The 20737-nt window shown below is 41.0% G+C and overlaps 1 protein-coding gene across 3 annotated transcripts in view; it reads left to right on the top strand.

Annotated features, from left to right (window-relative positions):
* MAMDC2 (MAM domain containing 2) overlaps positions 1-20737 on the top strand; it is an 80451-nt gene that overhangs the window by 44451 nt on the left and 15263 nt on the right. For all 3 annotated transcript variants that reach the window (XM_064140554.1, XM_064140555.1, XM_064140557.1), the window contains exons 3-9: positions 496-761; positions 1925-2009; positions 2943-3080; positions 5292-5548; positions 7561-7654; positions 11007-11153; positions 12138-12403. In XM_064140554.1, coding sequence (XP_063996624.1) covers positions 496-761; positions 1925-2009; positions 2943-3080; positions 5292-5548; positions 7561-7654; positions 11007-11153; positions 12138-12403 — 1253 coding nt within the window. The remainder of the gene's footprint in view (positions 1-495; positions 762-1924; positions 2010-2942; positions 3081-5291; positions 5549-7560; positions 7655-11006; positions 11154-12137; positions 12404-20737) is intronic.

The raw sequence follows: 20737 nt of genomic DNA, 5'->3' as shown, positions 1-20737 counted from the left end.
AGTTTTACTACTTGAGAGTGTCTTTCCAGTTTTCTTCTTTGAAACCAGCAATGCTTTGGAAGTTTTTGGCTGCAGTGTGTTTTTGATGTATTATGTTTTTAATCTAAAGTATAAAAAATTATGTTGAAATGTTTTGATCCATAAAACAACTAAATAATCCTGCAGCATTTTCCTGCCTGTGTAACCTATCTTTTCAGTCAAATCTTCTGTCTACAGCTATCAGTTCTGGAGTGCAATACTGACTTAATAACCTGCTTTACAGTGGTACATCTTTCTTTAAATTCCAAGAAGCTTAAAATTATGATTAAAAATACTAAGAGGAACACAAAGTTATGTTTGTGGATACAATGGGATGTAAAAAGGGCAAATGACCTGTTTAATGAGTGAGTGGTGATCCCAGTCTCCTCACTTAGCCCCAGATAAATAAGTACTTTTGTCCAGGGATGCAAAGCGAAGCTTCTGACATTTATTATTCTGGTGCTTGTGTGTTTCTAGGACATTACATTTCTGTGGATACATCTTATGAGGGTGAGAAGGCAGTGCTGTCCAGCCCTGAGCTGTACTCCGAGGAGTGGAGCTGCATCAGATTAATTTATCAGATAGCAGTGACTTCAGAGACTTCACCTGATCCTGCCAGGCTCAACCTGTACCTCAGACAAGAAGGAGAGAGCTTTGATCGTTTGCTGTGGTCAGCGGAGGAGCCTTCAGATAGCTGGCTCATAGCTAGCTTAGATTTAAAAAACAACACAAAGAAGTACAAGGTAAGCCTTGTTTTAGTAGATGCCACAGACGTCCTGGTGCACGTGTTGGGGTGTAAGGACTGTTTTTTCAACATGCCCAATCTGGGTCCTGTTCTTGACCTTTGCGTCCAGGAATGGCAACATGTGAGTCAGCTGACTCCTCTGTCCCTAAAATCAGTGAGCAGAGATAGCTTGAGTCACACAGCTGATGCTGTTCCGAGCAAATGTGTGGCATGACTCACAGAAAGGCACAGCTGAATGAGCTGAGGTTAAGGATGCATCACCTCGTGGCAGCCCAGTAGAGCTGCAGGCATCCTGTAGCAAGTATGGGACCTACCAGGTCTTGTCTCTGTGGCTGAGCTCACTCATTCTTGTCCTCTGTGCACTTCAAGGAGGAGACAGAAGCTAAGATGAGAGTATTTCTACCCAAAACTTGTTGCATCACATCTCATACAATGCCCCCCTGTATACCTGCAGCTGAGAAATCTAGAGTCACTACATATCACAGAATCATAGAATCAGCCAGGTTGGAAGAGACCTCCAAGGTCATCCAGTCCAACCTGTGACCCAGCCCTAGCCAGTCAACTAGACCATGGCACTAAGTGCCCCCTCCAGGCTTTTTCTGAACACCTCCAGGGACGGTGACTCCACCACCTCCCTGGGCAGCCCATTCCAATGGGAAATCACTCTCTCTGTCAAGAACTTCCTCCTAACATCCAGCCTATACTTCCCCCAGCACAACTTTAGACTGTGTCCCCTTGTTCTATTGGTGGTTGCCTGGGAGAAGAGACCAACCCTCACTTGGCTACAACCTCCCTTCAGGTGCTTGTAGACAGCAATGAAGTCACCCCTGAGCCTCCTCTTCTCCAGGCTAAACAACCCCAACTCCCTCAGCCTCTCCTCATAGGGTTTGTGTTCCAGGCCCCTCACCAGCTTTGTTGCCCTTCTCTGTGAAATACTGCGCTTCTTTGGCCTTATCTCATTGTCCTTTAGTGTCCCAGGGCATTGACTGTCTTTAGTACATACAGTCAAGCTTTTCCACCAAAAGCACCTCTCCAAACTACAAGGATGATATGCCCATCGCATGTATTTGATTTGTTCTCCTGATTATCCTGTTTAAATGTCTAGGATGGTAATGGCAATACCGGAACTCTAAAATTTATAGTTTGGTTTATACTGTGCAGATTGTACTGGAAGGTGAAATGGGACAAGATAAATCCACCAGCATAGCAGTTTTTGAAATTAAAATCACTCCTGGATATTGTATTGGTAAGTACTGGGTGCTCAGCTGCTGTGTTCTCTGCATTAAAAATAAAAAAAAAGAATTTAAGATCTGGATTTAGAAAAAAGACAGTGGGTTTTGTTTTTTTTTCCTTGTTGAAAAATAGGCTGCCATATTCCATACAGGTGTTTTTAAAGCTAGTTTTAAATTGGCGCACACTGATATGTGTGTCTTATTTCGCCCATTTCTGTGACATACGTGGAAATTTCACATACAATAATTCATTCTAAAGCAATTTATTGTTGAAGCGGGAGTAAGTATTCTGTTTTCATAAACTAGACTGCTGCAAATATTAGACATAACATCTGTGACAATATTTCTGCTGTCTGCCCACTCTTTCATCCTTGCAGTGGCATCTACAGGCTGCAAAATGAAAACTCCTGATATTTACACTAACTGCTATTTCCTCGTGTCATTTGCCCAAACTACTAATGGAGTTTAGAAATTTCAGTGTCTAGAAGGTTGGGAGACCTTTGCATTCCTGAGGGCCTCTGGTAGAGTCCAGTTGAATTGTCACAATTGTTTGGCTCTTTGAATCATAGAATGAACTAGGTTGGAAGCAGTCTCATTATTGCTATCAAATACTGGTTCTACTTTTCCTGTAGCCATGGAAATTCTGCTCTGACTATTTAATAATATGAAGAAGAGCAGTATTTTAAATTTCCTTTATTTGGTTCTAAATTACAGTAGGGCTGTATTGCTAAGTAATAGTTGAACCAAACAGGATGGAAATGAGAATTTTATCAAAACTTGATCAAAAGTTGCTGTTAGATTTGCTTCCATTTATTATAAACTGTAAGTGCACTGTCCAGTTTTATAAATAAAGGTATAGTCTACACTACAGTGGTTAGCAGTAGCCTTTCTTCCAGCTTTTGTAATGAAAATGTACGCACTTAAGATAGTGATGTCTGCAATTGCAGAGTGTGACTTTGAAGAAAACCATCTCTGTGGCTTTGTGAACCGCTGGAACCCCAACGTCAACTGGTTTGTCGGTGGAGGGAACATACGCAATTCTCAGTCTATCTTGCCCAAAGACCACACACTTAACAGTGAACTGGGTAAGCAACAAACATAAAACAGAAGCACAGTGGAAAATTTGAGTCTGTAATCCACATATGACTCTTGTACTGCAAATTGTTATGTGAGTTCTTTTCCTTCTCCTGGCATTGAGTAGGATAAGAGTGACTTATGTGGAAAGAAAAAGAGATCAGAAAAAGATGCGAGGAATTTGCAGAAGTCCACACAAAGTTTTGTGTAAGATTTATGATGAGATTGTTATGCCCTTTGCTATGCTTCAAGATGACTCAAAATAAAGATGAAGCTTTGGACAAAGAGAGAGAAAATTAATCTTCCTGTGCATTCGAAAAGTATGGGCCACAAAGCGTTTTGAAATTTAGTACTGCTACTCAGTACCTCTGGCAAGGGCTTTCTTTCCAGTGGCTATTGAAAGACATGAATAGGAAAGCTAGGGGATTGGATCATATTTGGATAATCATGGGTTAAATTGCACCGTCTAGGAGTTTCATTTCTTTCTATCAGATACGATGCTGTTTATTAGTAGAGTCTATTGTAAGCAAAATGTTGGGAAGACTTAAAGAAGTTTCAGTGCTTGCCCTGTATGACATACTTGTTCCAGTCATTGTATTGAGAGAAGAATGTTTTATGTAGCCATAAAACTTCACCTTTGGTGTAGTGCTGCATAAAGTACCACAGAAGGTGACAGTCAGGACGCCTGGCTGGTGCAGCATGCTGTGCATCTGAAACAGTGTGATGCTTGCGAAGGTATAAGGAGTTGCATCAGAAAAAGCAGGGCTGATCCTCCTTCCTTAACTCACGCCACTGTGCCTTTGTGTGTATTTCACAATAGTGTGAGTTGAGTACAGAGTGTCAGTCCAGCTGTGCATCACCCTGTGGCACCTAAGTGCTAGTAAAATTTTAACGGAAGTTTAGCTCATCACCACTTCAACAGCAGACACTGGCTCTGCGTATTCAATAAAGTACTGCGTGTGGTAGGAAACACTCCCAACTGGCAGGGATCTGTTTGCTTGTAGCCACAGTGCTTCTTTTTCACACCAAACTCTCACTGTTGACCATTGTCTGAGAAGATCCTGAGAAGCCAAATGTCACAGAAGAGCCTTCTTTTTCCAAGAATTGTGCTGTGAAGATGCATCATCCAGGAAGATCACAATTAAGCTATTTAATGTGGAAAAACTGCAGAGCAAAGGTGAAGCCCAGAACTGTTAATGCATATACTGTTGAAATGTCACCAGTCCTCTGGCAGTGCATCAGCTGGAGGAGACCTACAGCCAAGCAAGCTCTTTCCTCTCCTTCCGCTGAAGCCAAGCAAGACTCCAGGTTTGAGAACACTATTAGCTAATCAACGTAGTGGTGTAGATACAAACCTAATGGCACTGTTTGTGCTGTACGGAAGTACCCTGTCAGTTTTACACTTCGTTCTCTAAGTTTTCTGCTTGTGAAGAACCATTTTTTCATTCATCACATGATGCTGCTTGATGCTGTGCTTCTGGCAGTGCAGAGGAAGAAGAACTGCAGATGCACAAAATATTCATGCACATGGATGTGTCCTGTTTAAATCAAGACAGCTTACCTAAAATCAAAGTCTGAGAAGCTTTATCATTTGAAAACCCTAGAGGTCATACTGGCTGTTGAGGGACAGGGATTCTACTAATCTGTAATGCCATTATCTGTTTTTTAACATCTACCCCAGCCAAATCCCATTTTTAATGGATTTTACAAAACCCCAGTCTATTTAGAAAAGATAAAACATTTAAAAATCAAAGCTTAGAGTAGTGAAATTTGAAGAATACAGGTTATTTGCCAATTCACTTGATATATTACATGAACTACTGAGTACAAAGTGAGGAAATACATGGCTTATAGTCTCGTTCATTTACTTGGGTTGCCTCAGTAAAAGCTGCACTTGGAAAAAGACAGAAACACTATGCTCTTGGGACACAGGGAATTTACCCAGTTGTAACAGATTTTTCTGTTTATGAATGGTTCCTAAAATTCATAGAGTTTTATTATTTCTTTAATGTAATAGTCTCAATTAATGACTTAGGAAAGAGATGAGAATTATTGTTTGTCCAGTGGTATCTTAACAAAACAGTTTTGAGTTGTACAGAGGAGAAAAGGAGGCAAAGACAAAATCAGAGATACATGTCTAGTCCCTGCTGATCTCCTGATGCATCTTGTAAGTGGTGCCCTTTAAAGAATGTCTTTCTACCATGTATCTTTTATGCTTTTAGGTCACTACATGTATGTTGACTCCATTTATGTCAAGCATTTTCAGGAAGTGGCCCAGCTAATCTCGCCAAAGACCACAACCCCAATGTCTGGCTGCTTATCTTTTTATTATCAACTTAAGCAGGAGAGTAGCATTGTTTTTACTGTTTACTTGAAAGACACAAGTGGCTTTTATGAAGAGATCTGGAAAACAGACAGTGCACTGAGTGCGGAGTGGATGCTAGCAGAAGTTGACTTCAATGCACCATACCCCATGGAGGTAAAGCAATCATTCCTGTATGGTTCAGCTACCACTTCCAGGTTGCATCAGACATTAACACAAACCCAGGTCAAATTAGGAACATGGCAGTGGCCATCCAGTATCTGAAAAATGGCTATAAAGATGCTGGCAGTCTGTTGTTTCCTTAGTCCACTGCACAATGGTCAAAGAAGAATCACTTTTCATACTGGCACTTTATTTTCGGCAAAGATGAAGTCAGGTGGTGAAATGCTGTGGTAGGTTGTAGAGTCCTTCTTGTCTGAGGTACTACTAAATAAGGTTAGTGTTCTGTCAGTTCCATATGTCTGTAATCAGTGATCTATTTTGAGGATACTAAGTATCATAAAAATGCATTCCTCTGACAGCAGAAGAAAAACTTAGAAAAATAGTTGAGCTTTATTCTCTGCTTTATACAGGCTTTCTGTGATTTTACAAGAGTCCAAATTTGGTCTTAGTAGTGGAGCAGTCCTTAGATGTGAAAACCAGCTTTCAGTGGTTACTATAATTAGTTTCAAAAGTATCAGAAAGTTTTTATTCCCTAGTGTTTATTTAAAAAAACCCAAACCCTGAGAAGATTTGAATAAACTTTTATATATTTATATATATGTGTGTGTGTGTTTGTGTGTATGGAAAGTATATACACGCACACACACATATATATGTATGAAAATGTGTGTGCATGTGTATGTAGGGTATATATAGATACATAGGTACATTATACATATAGATATGCAAACTCCATGTTCTTTAATACATATATAAATAAAAATATTAGAATAAGGTGTACATGTTCTATATATACACCTATGTGTATTTTTATATGCATGGATACTCTCTTCCTGTATATATACTTCTAATACTAAAATTCAAGTGCATTGGCTTTGATTCTATTTGCTTTAACTCCTCTTATTTCTTAATTCACCTTAAACCTGCGTGTTTTCAGAAGTTACTAGGGGTAAACCTAATTTCATCAGATATTACATAGTCTTTTATACTCTGTAAAGCCAGTGACCAAGTCATCTGTTTGGATTGCTGGACTCCAAATGCTATGGGAAAGGAGATAAGATTTGATAAGGTCACATAATAGTGAATGGTAAGTGAATTACTTAGTCAATAAATGTAAAATGACATGCAAGGGGAAAAACAGTCCTAGTGCTGTAGATGGAAATCCATCCCCTGGAGCTCGGTATTACTCTGGTTAGTTCTGTGAAAATATCCTTACGATTCTTAGTGGCATTCATGTTGGAAACAAGCTATAGCAGGAAAAAACAGCGAAACAAAGGATATCAAACCGCTGGAGGAACAATGCACAGGTACCCTTGTGCTTGGCAGAGCATGCAACCCCAACCCACTCAGTTAAAAAACAACATCCTGGAACTACAAGAGGGAGGTGAGGATAATCATAGAATCACTTAGTTTGCGAGTGACCTGAAAGATTGTCAAGTCTAACCATCAACCCAGCACTGCCAGCTCACCACTAAGCCATGTTCCTCAGCACCACATCTACATGGCTGTGAAAACCCACCCAGGGATGAGGACTGCACCACTGCCCTTGGCCGCCTGTTCCAAGGGCTGACAACCCTTTTGGGGAAGAAAATATTCCCTCTCTCCAATCCAAATGAAAAGTATGGAGAAGTCATATTAATGAAGTAATAGTTTTTGGCTTGTAAAAAAAATACTTAAGCAGAGTATGGGAGAGGTTCATAAAAACCACCAATAACACAGAAAGGATTAATTATTATCTTTTTCTTATAATTTACATTACTGTTCCACATTCTTGATTAACAGGTAACAGTTTCAAAATAAAGCAAACATGATTTTTTCCTACATCTAGTTCCTAACTAGAACTAGAATCCATCAGAAATGCAATGTGAGAGAAGAACTGAAAGCTTGTCATCATCTTCAGTTTTTTCTCTAGTTGACCTCTGATCAAAGTTCTATAAAATAAATAGGTGTACTCAAATTATTGTTGTGTATGTGGTAGATGAATAACAAATAATCATCATTTCCAGGTAATATTTGAAGTTGCTTTCAATAGTGCCAAGGGAGGTTACGTTGCTCTTGATGACATTTCTTTCTCTCCAATTTACTGCAGCAATCAGACAGGTATGAGTTCTCATCGCTATTTACCTTCCCTTTCTCCCTTTGCTTTGCCTCTGTAAACAGTCTGTCAGTACCTACAGCATTTAGTAATGATGTGCAGATGCTGCCTTCTCAACTGCCCAGCACTACTGGGTGACAAAACAGCAAAAAAACAGTGATGCCATTTATCTGGTCCAGAAAGCAGTCTTTAACTCTTCCTATCCAAAGACCTTGCCTTAGTGGTCTGCAACTGGAGTGCTGAATTGAATGCAGTATTTGCATCACACCAGCTTTTGAACAGATTACTGCTTCCAAGGCTCTTGTGGAAAGAAAGGGGAGTTCTCCAGATGTGATTGTATGAGGAAGACAATGGCTTGGACTTCTCATTATTGCCTATATAGGAAATATATTCTTCAGTATCACATGCTCTGAGGTGTTCTTCAGAGCCTAAATGGGAGCCTCACCTTCCTGTCTTAACTCTTCCAGGAGTCATTAGTTTTCTCAGACAGTGGCACACCTGCTATGTTTTTATTAGGTTTTTACAGCAGCAGGAGTCAGCTGAATCTATGTTACCTCAGCCATAGAGGCACTTGGGACAAAAGACTGCCATTTGTGAATGCAGCCTCTTAAGCAGCTGTGCACTGGTTGCTTGGGATTTACTATAGCATTAAGCAAGAATCAAAAGCAGATAAGTGGTTTCCCACTGAGCCCCTGTATTTGTTTGGTCACAGGTTAGGATTTTTGGCTAATGTTTTGAAATGATCAAGGAGAAAGATATTTTTTCCCCTCTATTGCTTAGAGTCTTTCCTAGATCTACCTACACTGGTCAGGTATCAGTAGGACATAGATTCCAGATACGTTATTAATCCACTACTCTTGACTGAGTAAATCTAGTTGTTAACTCCTCAAGCTCTGTTTTTCCTTTGTTTTACAACAGAAGTCCAGAGCTATGTTGGCTGCATTCCATGGATTGGAGCTGTATGCTTTCCATTTTCCTTGTCTATGTTTTCCATTTTCACTTCCCACATGGATTATATGTGTTGAAGTATGGGATAAATTTTGTAGTACTTTTTGCCCCAATCACAATTGTTAAAAAGCAAGGTCTCTTCATTCTCCTTGTATCAGCCTAGCCATGTATATAACAACATTAAGTTTTTCCTTACTTTCCTTGATGTTTTGGTCAACAAAGGTGTAGGTGTTAGCCAAATGGAGGGAAGAGGTACTGGAATGTTAAACTTGCTCACCAAAGAACTAATCAAAAGATGAGTTCAATGCTGCACAGACCTAGTAATGCTATATCTGCTTTTTCTTTAGCTAGGAAAGCAGATAGAGGAGAGCAGAGGTGTCTCCTTTTTTTCCACAAGCAGAGAAAGACACATGGTCAGTGCTTAGACCTGGCTTCTTTGAGGCTGAAAAGACCAGAGGCATCTCTCCACAGCCAAAATTTTGCTTCTCCTGAAGATAATCATCTGTATCCTTGCCCTTGCTGGAAACTCCATCTTAGCCTCCATGCAGAAGGGTTGTGCTGCCATGGAATGATGCTCACAGGGTTCTAACTTCTGGCATAGCCAGAATTGCATGGCAGCTATGGGTTGTGCCACTATGCCCCAGTGTCTGGTTCAAATGACTGATGCGGCTTTTAAAGAACTAAAAATTATTTCCCTAAAATCACCCATTCAAGAGAGGAATTTTTTTAGACTAAAATGAAATTGTAGAATTACAGAATTATAGAATGGTCTGGGTCAGAAGGGGCTTCCAAAGGTGATCCAATCCAGCCCCCTGTGCAGTCAGCAGGACATCCTCAACTAGGTCAGGCTGTCCAGAGCCCTGTCAAGCCTCATTTTGAATATGTCCAGGGATGATGCCCCAACCTGTTCCAGTGTTCCACTACACTCATGGTAAAGAACCTGTTCCTCACATCCAATCTAAATCTTCTCTTCTCTAGTTTGAAACCATTGCTCCTTGTCCTGTAATTACAGACCTTTGCAGTCAATCTCTCACCATCCTTCTTGGGGCCCCCCTTCAGGTACTGCAAGGCTGCTATTAGGTCTCTCCAGAAACTTTTTCCAGGCTGAACAACTTCAGCTCCCTCAGCTTGTCTTTGTAGCAGACGTGCTCCAGCCTCCTGGTTATTTTTGTGGCCCTCCTCTGGGCCTGCTCCATCAATTCCATGTCCTTACTATATTGAGGGTCCAGACCTGGACTATTTCAGGTGGAGTTTTACCAGAGCAAAGTGGCAGAATTACCTCTGGATCTGCTGGCAACACATCTTTTGATGCAGCCCAGGATGCAGTTTGCCTTCTGGGCTGCAAGCTGACACTGTCTGCTCATGGCCCACTTCTCGTCCATCAGCACCCCCAAGTCCTTTTCCACAGGGCTGCTTTCTATCACCTCATCCCCCTGTCTGTAATGATAGTGAGCATTGTTTTGGCCCAGGTGCAGAACCCTGCACTTGCTCTTGTTGAACCTCATGAGGTTCACCTGGATCCACCTCTCCAGCCTGCCCAGGTCCCACTGGGCGACACCCTGTCCCTCTGGCATAATGACAGCACCACTCACTTTGGTGTCATCTGCAAACTTGCTGATGGTGCACTCGATCCCACTGTCTGTATCACTGATAAAAACATTAAACAGCACAGGTCCCAGTACAGACCCCTGAGGAACACCACTTGTCACTGCTCTCCATCTGGACTTTGAGCCATTGAGCACTACCCTCTGCTCGAGACAATCCAGCCAATTCCTTACCCACTGAACAATCCACCCATCAAATCCATATCTCTCCAGCTTGGTGGGTAGGATGTTGTGGGGGACAGTGTCAAGGGCCTTGTGGAAGTCTGGATAGATGACATCCTGAATCCTGAATTCTAGGGATGAATTCTACATTGCTGGTCAAGAGGGAGCCATCAACAGGACTGAGAGGCTTAGCTTAGCTTTTAAACAACTTCACCATCAATGGTGAAGCTTTCATTGCCACAGTGTTAAAATGTGTGAGACATAGCTGCAGAGGTCAGAGCTCAGAGGTCATGGGGTGGCATGTGAACCAAAAGCTTTGTCATGCATACTTAAGGCATGCATATGCACACATAGATGACACAGTTTTTGTCTAAATCTCAAGTAGCAAGATGGAAATGGTCTGCAACAACAATATGAAAATAACACCCAGGTGTGAAATAAAAGTGATAGTTTTTAATCATTTTGACTTTGCACTATATATGCACAACATGTAGATGTAACATATATAGATGTGTACGTATGTGTACATGTTCATCTTCTATAATGCAAAGATCAAATACTGTATACTTTGTCATCCTGATGCTTCAAATACCAATGCTTATACTGTGCTCTTCGTAACATATCATATGCATCTATGTTTTAGGGACTTCTTTCAATCCTGCCAAGGCAGGCTGCAATTTTGAGGAAGATCTGTGTAATTTTTACCAGGATCACAAAGATGGCCCAGAATGGAGCAGAGTGAAAGTGAAGCGCAATGTGTACAGAGCAGGAGATCACACTACTGGATTTGGTAATTCAAAATTCCTTTACACTATAAGAGTCAAGGTCAACATAAAGGATTCATATAATCATAGATTCATGTAATCATAGAATGGTTTGGGTTGGAAGGGACTTCAGAGATAGTCTAGTTCAAACCTGCCTGCCATGGGCAGGGACACTTTCCCCTAGGTCAGGCTGCTCAAAGCCCCATCCAGCCAGACCTTGAACTCTTGCAGAGAGGTTAACCTCCAGATCAAATGTTAACTTGTAGTATCATTGTTCATTCTGTTAAATATTGTCATGCACTCGCTGGTCAGGTTGCCTTACTACAACTACCTGCCATTAAAAATCAGTGTGTACTGCTCCGTCTTAGCTGGGACTCTGGCTGTGCCTCCCCACAGGTAAAGGGAAGAAGTCACCTACTGAATTGTCACACAGGGCTCTAAATAACTATACTGATCTGTAATCACTGAAGGGATGTTCCCATAGAAATATTCAAGAAAATATAGTACCTTGATGTGTTGCTTTTAATATAGAGAAGTGGTGGGTTCTTAGCTCTCCCAGGCTTAGGGTAGTTGGCATTTTTAAGAGGAAGCTGTGAAACGGTGTGTAGTGAAAGGTCTGCTCATATGTGTTGAAACTCACACATTTCCCTATGTGAATATTCACAGTTCCTAATCATATGTGCTAAAGTCTCCTTTATTTCTCAGTCTCAGAGTGGTAACCTTGAAACATCCAGGTTTCCAGTGAAACCAGCAGGGCAGAGAATGTTTCAGTGTGAATTTGAGTGGCGTTGATTTCTGATAACTTAGCCACGTGCCAGTTTACCTTGAAGATGCAAGGATGTTTTCAGAAAAAACCCTCATCTCTTTTCAAGCAGTGTGATTGTCTGCTTCCTGCCAGTAGTAATTAGTTTTATTACCAGAGTCTCATGCAGTAACAGAAGCTGCTTTAGTAGCAAATCAGCTGTAGTAATGGTGTATTCAAAACACTCAACAACTGCACTCTCTTGCAGGTTATTACTTGTTGGCAAACACAAAGTTCACCTCACAGCCTGGGTACATTGGACGTCTGTATGGCCCGACCCTGCCAGGAAACCTGCAGTTCTGTCTGCGTTTTTATTATGCCCTATATGGGTTTTTCAAAATGACTGGCACTCTTGCTGTTTATATCTTTGAGGAGAATCATGTCGTTCAAGAGAAAATCTGGTCCGTCTTGGACTCTCCAAAGGGAGTTTGGACTCAAGCTGAAATCTCCTTCAAAAAGCCTATGCCTTGCAAGGTAAGAGTCAACTCTTCAAATCTGCTGAATTCTGGATGGATTTTCCTTGCCTTCTCCACTCAGGTTTCTTTCTTATATGAGGATAAATCCTAACTAAGCTACACCTGCAAAGTAGGAGACAGTTCTCTAGGCACTGCAGCTGGGAGTAGAATATTTCTTTGCAACTTGGCTCCCTTGGGAACCCTGATAAGAGGACTTCATACCAGGACTGGGGCAGTGTTTCCTGAGCACCCTCAACTGTAGTCACAGTATTTGAGGAGATTTCATCTGAAGAGCTCTAATGAGAGCTGATTGTCTCTTTGTTTCTCAGTGGGGTCAACATTCACTGTTAATTTTTTTTCCATCTGTAATGGTTTCAATCAGAACAAAGAGTTTAAACTGCACAGAAGTGAGGAAATAGTAACACACAAAAACTTTGGATTGAGACAACAAAAAGTGAGGTAAGAACAGAGTTTACTGAGCAAAATCAGATAATCATAGTACAAAACACATGATTACCTTAGCCTATGTGCAGACAAAAAAGCACAGTGCAAAGCAGCAGCAAGCAGAAGCAAGTAAGCCAAAAGACAAAACCAGAAAACTACTCTTCCATCCCTCCTTGTCCCTACATTATCACAGCAGAAGAGACAACACCCTCCAAAAAAAACAAACCAAACTAATCAACCAACCAAAACCCAAACAAAACAAATCAGAACCCAGAAGCAGCATGTTAGCAATCTGAACTTCAAGCCCCATGGTACTTTGCTCCAGTAAACACTTTCATTTTTGAAGCTGACATGACTGCAACATGGTGCATATAACAGCAGCAGATTGAAATCAATCCATGACAGCATTACAGTAGTCAATTACCGATTTTAATTAATCTAAAAAGTCAGTACTGGTAAGCTCTGGTCAAAATGGGGAGCTGGTCCTACCTCAAGCACAGGGTTAAAACACAAAACCAGAAGTCAGTGTAATTTACAGGACTGTACTTGATTTGTAGTGTCTGGCTGGAGAAATCATTTTGTTATCTGAGTAAGCTAACAATATAATATTTCACATCAGCTCCTGAGTGAGTTCTCAACCTGCTCTTATTCCTCATCTCCACTCTTTACAAAGACTTGACTTTTACATGAATTTGTGTATGTGCTCCTTCTGCAGCTACCTTCATTTCTGTAGTGGGTTTTCACTATTTGTGAGTCACCTAATGAGGACCAGATGGATCACTACTTGATAACACTGAGATGAATTCATGCTTTTAGTGTGATTCTACTGTGAATATGTGAATGAAAGCTTGTCTTGTCCCTCAAGTATTTGTGAGTTATAGGAAAACAACTTAAGCATTTTCCCCACTATAAAGTATTTTTTAAAATTGGCAATAGCTATTCAGTTTGAGTTTTCTTGAAAAAAAAAAAACGAAAACAAAAGAGGTTTTTTTTACATGAAAAAAAGTTGCCTAACTGTGTGAGAAGGGAAATCTGCACTGAAAATTTCAGTCCTAATTTTGGCTGATGTTTCCGATATCTGATCGCTTAAGAAAAATAGGAGGTTTTCATGTACATATTTTTTATGCATAAATAATCACAGAATCACAAAAGATTAAGGGCTGGAAGGGACCTCCAGAGATCATCAAGTCCAACCCCCTGGCTAAGTAGGACCACCCAGGGCAGGGTGTAAAGGAATGCATCCAGGCAGGTTTTGAAGGTCTCTTGAGAAGGAGACTCCACAAACTCTCTGAGCAGCCTATTCCAGTGCTCTGTCACTCTCAACATAAAGAAGTGTCTGCTCGTGTTGAGGTGGAACCTCCTGTGTTCTCATTTGTACCTGTTCCTTGTCACTGGGCACTACTGAAAAGAGACCTTCATCTTGACACCCACCCCTCAAATATTTGTAGATGCTGATAAGATCCCCTCTTGGCTTTCTCTTCTCAAGAGTGAACAGCCCCAGTTCTCTCAGGCTTTCTTCATATGAGAGATGTTCCAGTCCTGCAGTCATCATTGTAGCTTTCTGTTGGACTCTCCAGCAGATCCCTGTCTCTCTCAAACTTGGGAGCCCAAAAGCAGACACAGTATTCCAGCTGTGGTCTCACCAGAGCAGAGTAGAAGGGGAGGGGAACCTCTCTAGACCTGCCTGCTAAATGTGTTACAAGTTCCAGTTCCTTTTTAACTGATATTAAAAAAAATCATTGTCAAGCAAGTGCATGAAAGAAAAGTCTTTCATAAAAACATGCCAAAATATTTGCAGAAAAGTATTTTTCTCCCTCTCTCTTTTCTTTTTTTGCAATCATGAAATGTTATAATTTTAAAATGCAAGCTTATAATTCTGTCATCTTCTGTTTATGTATTTCTTTATTCTAAAAGGGTTCAGTACAGCATGATACACTATATGACTATTGAGCATGCCTGTTAAAAACGGTTTATGGCCTTGGATGTGGCAGATTTTTTAAGCATCTGACTATCCTTGCTGCTTCTGATCTTGCAAAGTCTGCAGGAGGGAAGAAACACCATGCTCTGCACTAGGAGAGTTTGTTGTCCTCTGGCACTTTTCAGAAACCTTCAGTGGTTCCTTCAGGTCTTGTGATGAGGAATTCTTATTTCCAGCAGAAATACATTGCAAAATGTTACTGTTTAGGAGGCATTCTTCAACTATCACAAAACAGTAAGGTGTTTAGAGAACTCAGCATGTGTCCAGCATATCAAAATTAAGATATCCCTTGGCCAAATGACTGTGTATTTGGGGGTATGTGTGAAGTTCTATTGTAGTCTTGATTTAAACCTATTGTCTCACACTCTATTTTTTTTTTTTTACTAGACTGGAAGAATAATCACATTTAGAATGGGGGTTAAGTTGCAGGTTTGCCTGTGTAGTAGGTGGCTTTGGTACAGTAGAAGGGCAATGAAGCTGGTGAAGGGTCTTGAGAATAAGTCTTATGAGTAGAAGCTGATGACGCTGAGGTTGTTTAATCTACTGAATAGGAGGCTGTGGGGAGACCTTATCACTCTCTACCACCACCTGAAAAGTGCACGTAGAGAGGTGGATATTGGTCTCTTCTCCCAAGCACAAGGAGGACAAGAGGAAATGGCATCAAGTTATGCCAAGGGAGATTTAAGTTAGACATTAGGGAAAATGTCTATACCAGAAGGATTACCAAAGACTGAAACAGATTGTCCAGGAAAGTGACTGAATCACCATCCCTGGACGTATTTAAAAGCTGTCAAGGTACAGTGCTCAAGGATGCATTGTCATAGTGGCCCTGGTAGAGTTAGATAATGGTTGGACTTGATGATCTTTCCTAACCGTAGTGACTCCGTGATAATAAATCGAGCACAAGCTACAATATGTTGAACTTTGTATAATGTTTTTATTGGTTTTATGATGGCTGTTTGATCATTTTATAAAGTGAACCTGATTCTGGCTTCTCCTTGAAATTCCATGTCTGACTCTTCAAACTTAATACTTTTAGAATATTTTGTTTGTTTCTTCTTTTCCAAGCCGGCAGAAGGAACTAATACATAGGTTAGTTCTCTGTGAAGGTGTGTCTGCCTGGGACTTAGGGAAATAGCTAGACAAGGAGCACTTATTTTGGTGTCTGTCTTCAATTTAGACCAGTGGTAGAGGTGCATCAGAGCACATTTGCCTGACAGCAGAGTGGTGGAAACCAGCAAGTCAGGGGTTACATTTCAGACTCTGGAGGAAGAGACAATAAAAAGCGTAAGACAGACAGGATCACTGAAGCTTCATCTCTCTTTTTTTTCTGTCTCCTCTAAATTTTTCTTTCATCTCCTGCCTCTTCAGTGATGCATCTTTGTCTTACCTTTCTTTACCCATAGGTAGCACCCCCCTCCCAGTTACCATCTTATTCCTCATGGGTGAATAGCCCCTGTTTACCCCTCTAATTCTGTCCATGTCCTGGTCTGTTTATTCTGCTTGTCTTAGCTCTTAAAAATCTTGTATTTTAAAAAGCTAATAACTTGATAGAAAGCAATCTTCCTGCAGAAATACCAAATCCTAACACATTTCATGCTCCTACTCCAAAGCCTAGGAGTGTCCAAGCTTTTGAAAGAATTTTTTTAACAGGTTCAAAATAGAACTTTTTTCCTAGTCTTCTCAGAAATGATGGAACTCTTTTGGCTTAAATCTTCCAAAACAACCAGGATCCAGCATGGAAAGTCTGAGCTGAAATCATTGCATCTTGGCAACGTTATAATCAAGTGAAAAGCAGTCTTTTAATGGAGTGAAGTGGTATCAAAATAAGATAGTCCTCTAACACAAGTGTGGTGGCTGATGTGCCTATAATATTTTTTTGTGAGATGTATCATGTTCAGGCTTAGACAATAAGAAATTGCAGGCATACACAGTAGTTTGGCTCATCAAATTCTCAGTTACTGGGTGTGACTTGTAGGTTGTGTTAGTGCCTGCAGAAACAGTAAACTGTCTCCTGGCTGTTCCTTGATGGCCAGTAAAGTCAGTGAGGCAGTTGTTATGCTGCCACAGCCAGGAAGTCCTGAATGTCATAATGATTCTACAGCCAGAAAACAATTGTTCTAAAATACCTATGTCCATCATCTTTCTTCTGCAATAAACACTACTCCCATAGCATTGCAAACAATATAAAATCTGTCTGATATGTTTTATTTTGATAACATATATTGTTTGCAGCAGGACAATAAAAAGGTGCATGTTTTCATCTTTTGGTTTGTGTAATGGTTTTTGCAAGTTCTATTTGAATTAGCTAACTGCAGCCTGGCACAGATTCTTGGCTCGAGTTCTGTGAGCAGGAAACATGAAGTTGGCCAACAGGCTTTTAATATGACACTTTGAAACTTCCACACTGGAAAAATTAAGTGCATATCATCCAGCTAAGCAAGCCATAAATGTTTATGCATGTGTATATACATATGTGTGTGCTGTCTACAAATACATATGCTATATAAAGCCAGTAAGAGGGTACCTTCTTGTTTAGTTAGAAGTACCTACGATCCTGTATACATAGAGTGTTGTTTTTATACTCTGTAGTACCCAGGGAATAAATGTGAGAGGTAAGAAAAAAAACAAACTCGAAATCCTAACATTTATTAGAAGAAACTAAACCCTGCATGCATTGTTGTATAAGGCTCTTAAAGAGCAGCATAAAAATCTGAGTCTGAAATATGGAGATGTTTTTAATCTGATTTGAAATGATTACTGCCTCATTGGGAAAGGCTGAGGGAGCTGGGTCTCTTTAGCTTGGAGGAGACAGAGGGGTGACCTCATTCATGTTTGTAAATATGTAAAGAGCAAGGGAGGATGGAGCCAGGCCCTTCTCTGTGATGTCTGATGACAGGACAAGGGGCAGTGGGCACAAACTGGAGCATAGGAGGTTCCACGTGAACATAAGGAAAAACCTTTCGGCTGTGAGGGTGACAGAGCACTGGACCAGGTTGCTGAGAGAGGTTGTGGAACATCTCTGGAGACATTCAGAACCTTGATGGATGCACTCCTGTGTGACCTACCCTAGGTGATCCTGCTCTGGCACGTGTATTTGACCAGTTGATCTTTCGAGATCTCTTCCAACCCTCAACATTCTGTGGTTCGGTGTGAAATGTATTGAATCTGATCTTCTGGGCCAATACATGGCAGAAAGATGTCAGAGCTAACTGAAAGTAACCTGGTAATGCTCACATGCACCACGGGAAAAGAATCTCATTCTAATATTGTGTGTGTGTGTTTTGTGTGCATACACCATCATGGAAAGATAGTTCTTTTATGCAACTTCAAACAAAGTCTAGAAATGCCTAGATTAAAATGAAGGTTTAAGTGCAGCTAAGTCTACTTAACTCAGTTCTCTTAATTTCTGCTAGACTTGGTTCACCGCTCTAAAGCTCAGGTTTTCAATAGCAAACATTTCATATTGTTTATCCATTTGTGCAAGTTTTTTGCAATGTAACTGTGATGGTTTGGGTGTTCCCTGCCCCCCCACACTTTAGAAATTACCCAGGCTAGTCTCAGCCAGCTCTGGGAATATAAATGAAGCTATTTATTTACAACTAGCACAATATACAAGCAGATATTTACAGTATATACAGTTATAGACAGAAATATACAAGGTAAAAGGGAATACAGAAACACAACTCCCCTCCCAGAAACCTAAGTCCCCAGGAGGGGCTCTCAACCACCCCTGCACCTTCCCCCTGCCCCTCTCAACCTTGCCCCAGTCCTAAAGAAGAAAAGAGGATCAGCCAAGAGGTTAAGAAGCAAAGGTGAGTGGAAGGTGAGGTTAGGGAGATGCACCTCAGTCAGAAGCTCAAGGCAGAGTGCCTGAGAAAATGGCAAGAGTGTTATCTAATGTTTTTGTTTCTTTTTCAGCAAGACTCTGAGGGGAGCAGACATCACCATTGTTTTCCTTTCACAGCCTATGATCTAGTTCTTCTCACCAAAACATTCTAGCTAGCTTCAAACTAGCACAGTAACCTAGCACTGTAATACTCCTAAAAGAGCTCAGAAATATCCTCAGAAAGGTAGCTGGCATTGTAACAACCCACCCTGCTTCCCTCAGAGTAGATGTGGAAGCATTTCTTGGATTTTTTGTTATTTCATTTTACTTGTCTTGTTCTTAGATACTTAGTTATGTTGTTGGTTTTTTTTTAATTCACTGTCTTTCCTTGCTTTCACTTGTCCTCCATAACTAATTTTACTTGCAGTTGTAAGAAAACACAGTCAAGTGACTCGAGTGCTGCACTTCACTATTTACATGTTTTAAAACAAACAAAAAGAAGGACTGTTTTAGGAATGACTAAGTACTGAAACCCTTTGCTGCAGGATGCTATGCCAGTAACATGCATGCATTTAAAAACAGATGTGGTGAATTCGTGGAAAACAGAAGTCACAATGGCCATAAACATAGTGGTACAGATGTGACCAGTTCAGCAAGTTGCTCAACTCCCTGTAGGCTGAACATAACTTCGGAGCACAAATAGATTTATGATTAGTTGCTTTCTTGTACTGTTTTCCTTAAACACTCATTATCACCTCTCTTCCATTGAGATGCTGGAACGTGTCCAGAGAAGGGCAACAAGGCTGGTGAGGGGCCTGGAACACAAACCCTATGAGGAGAGGCTGAGGGAGCTGGGGTTGGTTAGCCTGGAGAAGAAGAGGCTCAGGGGTGACTTCATTGTTGTCTACAGCTACGTGGAGGGAGGCTGCAGCCAGGTGGGGGTTGGTCTCTTCTCCCAGACAAGCAGCAACAGAACAAGGGGACACAGTCTAAGTTGCAATGGGGGAAGTACAGGCTGGATGTTAGGAGGAAGTTCTTGCCAGAGAGAGTGATTTCCCATTGGAATGGGCTGCCCAGGGAGGTGGTGGAGGCACCGTCCCTGGAGGTGTTTAAGAAAAGCCTGGATGAGGCACTTAGTACCATGGTTTAGTTGACTGGATAGGGCTGGGTGCTAGGTTGGGCTGGATGATGTTGGAGATCTCTTCCAACCTGGTTGTTTCTATGATTTTGTGAAGGTCTTTGAACCTGTGTTCTCACATCGTCACTGTGATGATGCTCAGTATTAAATTCTAGCATTCCTCTTTGCTGCTGGGAAATCTGTCTCCCACTTGCTTATTGAAGTCACAGATAAATGACTAAGGCAGTCTTGGATGTGTGAAAACCTAGACCCCTGTGACTGGGCCAAGCATATAAAGTTCTTCAGTCAGAATATCAAGTGAAGGAGAGAAGCCATTTTAGTCCCTATCTCCTCCTCCTCTAGAAGCCTCTCACTTGTGTCAAATGAAGGAGCTGTTTGGTGTTGTTCCCTTGATCAGTCCTCCCACAATAAGGTACAAAACCTAAATAGGTTGGAATAAGCTGCTACTTGTTCTGGGTACCAAGGAAACTGTGCTACTGAAAAGAGCATAAATCTACAAGAGCAGACTTACAGAAATCTTGGAGGACCCTGGGAGACAGCAGAGACTGTTGTTGTCCTGTATACATTTCTGTGCAGGCTGTATTCTCTACCAGACAGGGCAATCCAGTGAATGAATATGAGTGTAGCACTGTGGCTGTTGTTCAACAGAACAGCTTCATGTTTCTTCTTGTTTCTGCAACCTATTTGCCCTTGAACAGGAAAGATTTTCAAACGTATTTGTTCAAATGCCACAAGCTTATTGCCAGTGTTATCCAATTACTTATGCAGAAGCTTTCATAACTGTGATGGTTTGGGTGTTCCCTGTCCTCCCCCACTTTAGAAATCACCCAGACTAGACTCAGCCAGCTCTGGAAATTGAATGAAGTTTATATTTACAGCTAGCACAATATACAAGCAGATATTTACAGTATATACAGTTACATACAGAAATATACAAAGTAAAAGGTAATACAGAAACACAACT

This window comes from Pogoniulus pusillus, chromosome Z, assembly GCF_015220805.1.
Source record: "Pogoniulus pusillus isolate bPogPus1 chromosome Z, bPogPus1.pri, whole genome shotgun sequence".
In the NCBI taxonomy this organism is placed as follows: domain Eukaryota; kingdom Metazoa; phylum Chordata; class Aves; order Piciformes; family Lybiidae; genus Pogoniulus; species Pogoniulus pusillus.
The sequence above is the reverse complement of the archived record's forward strand: the minus strand, read 5'-3'. Positions and strand labels throughout refer to the sequence as shown.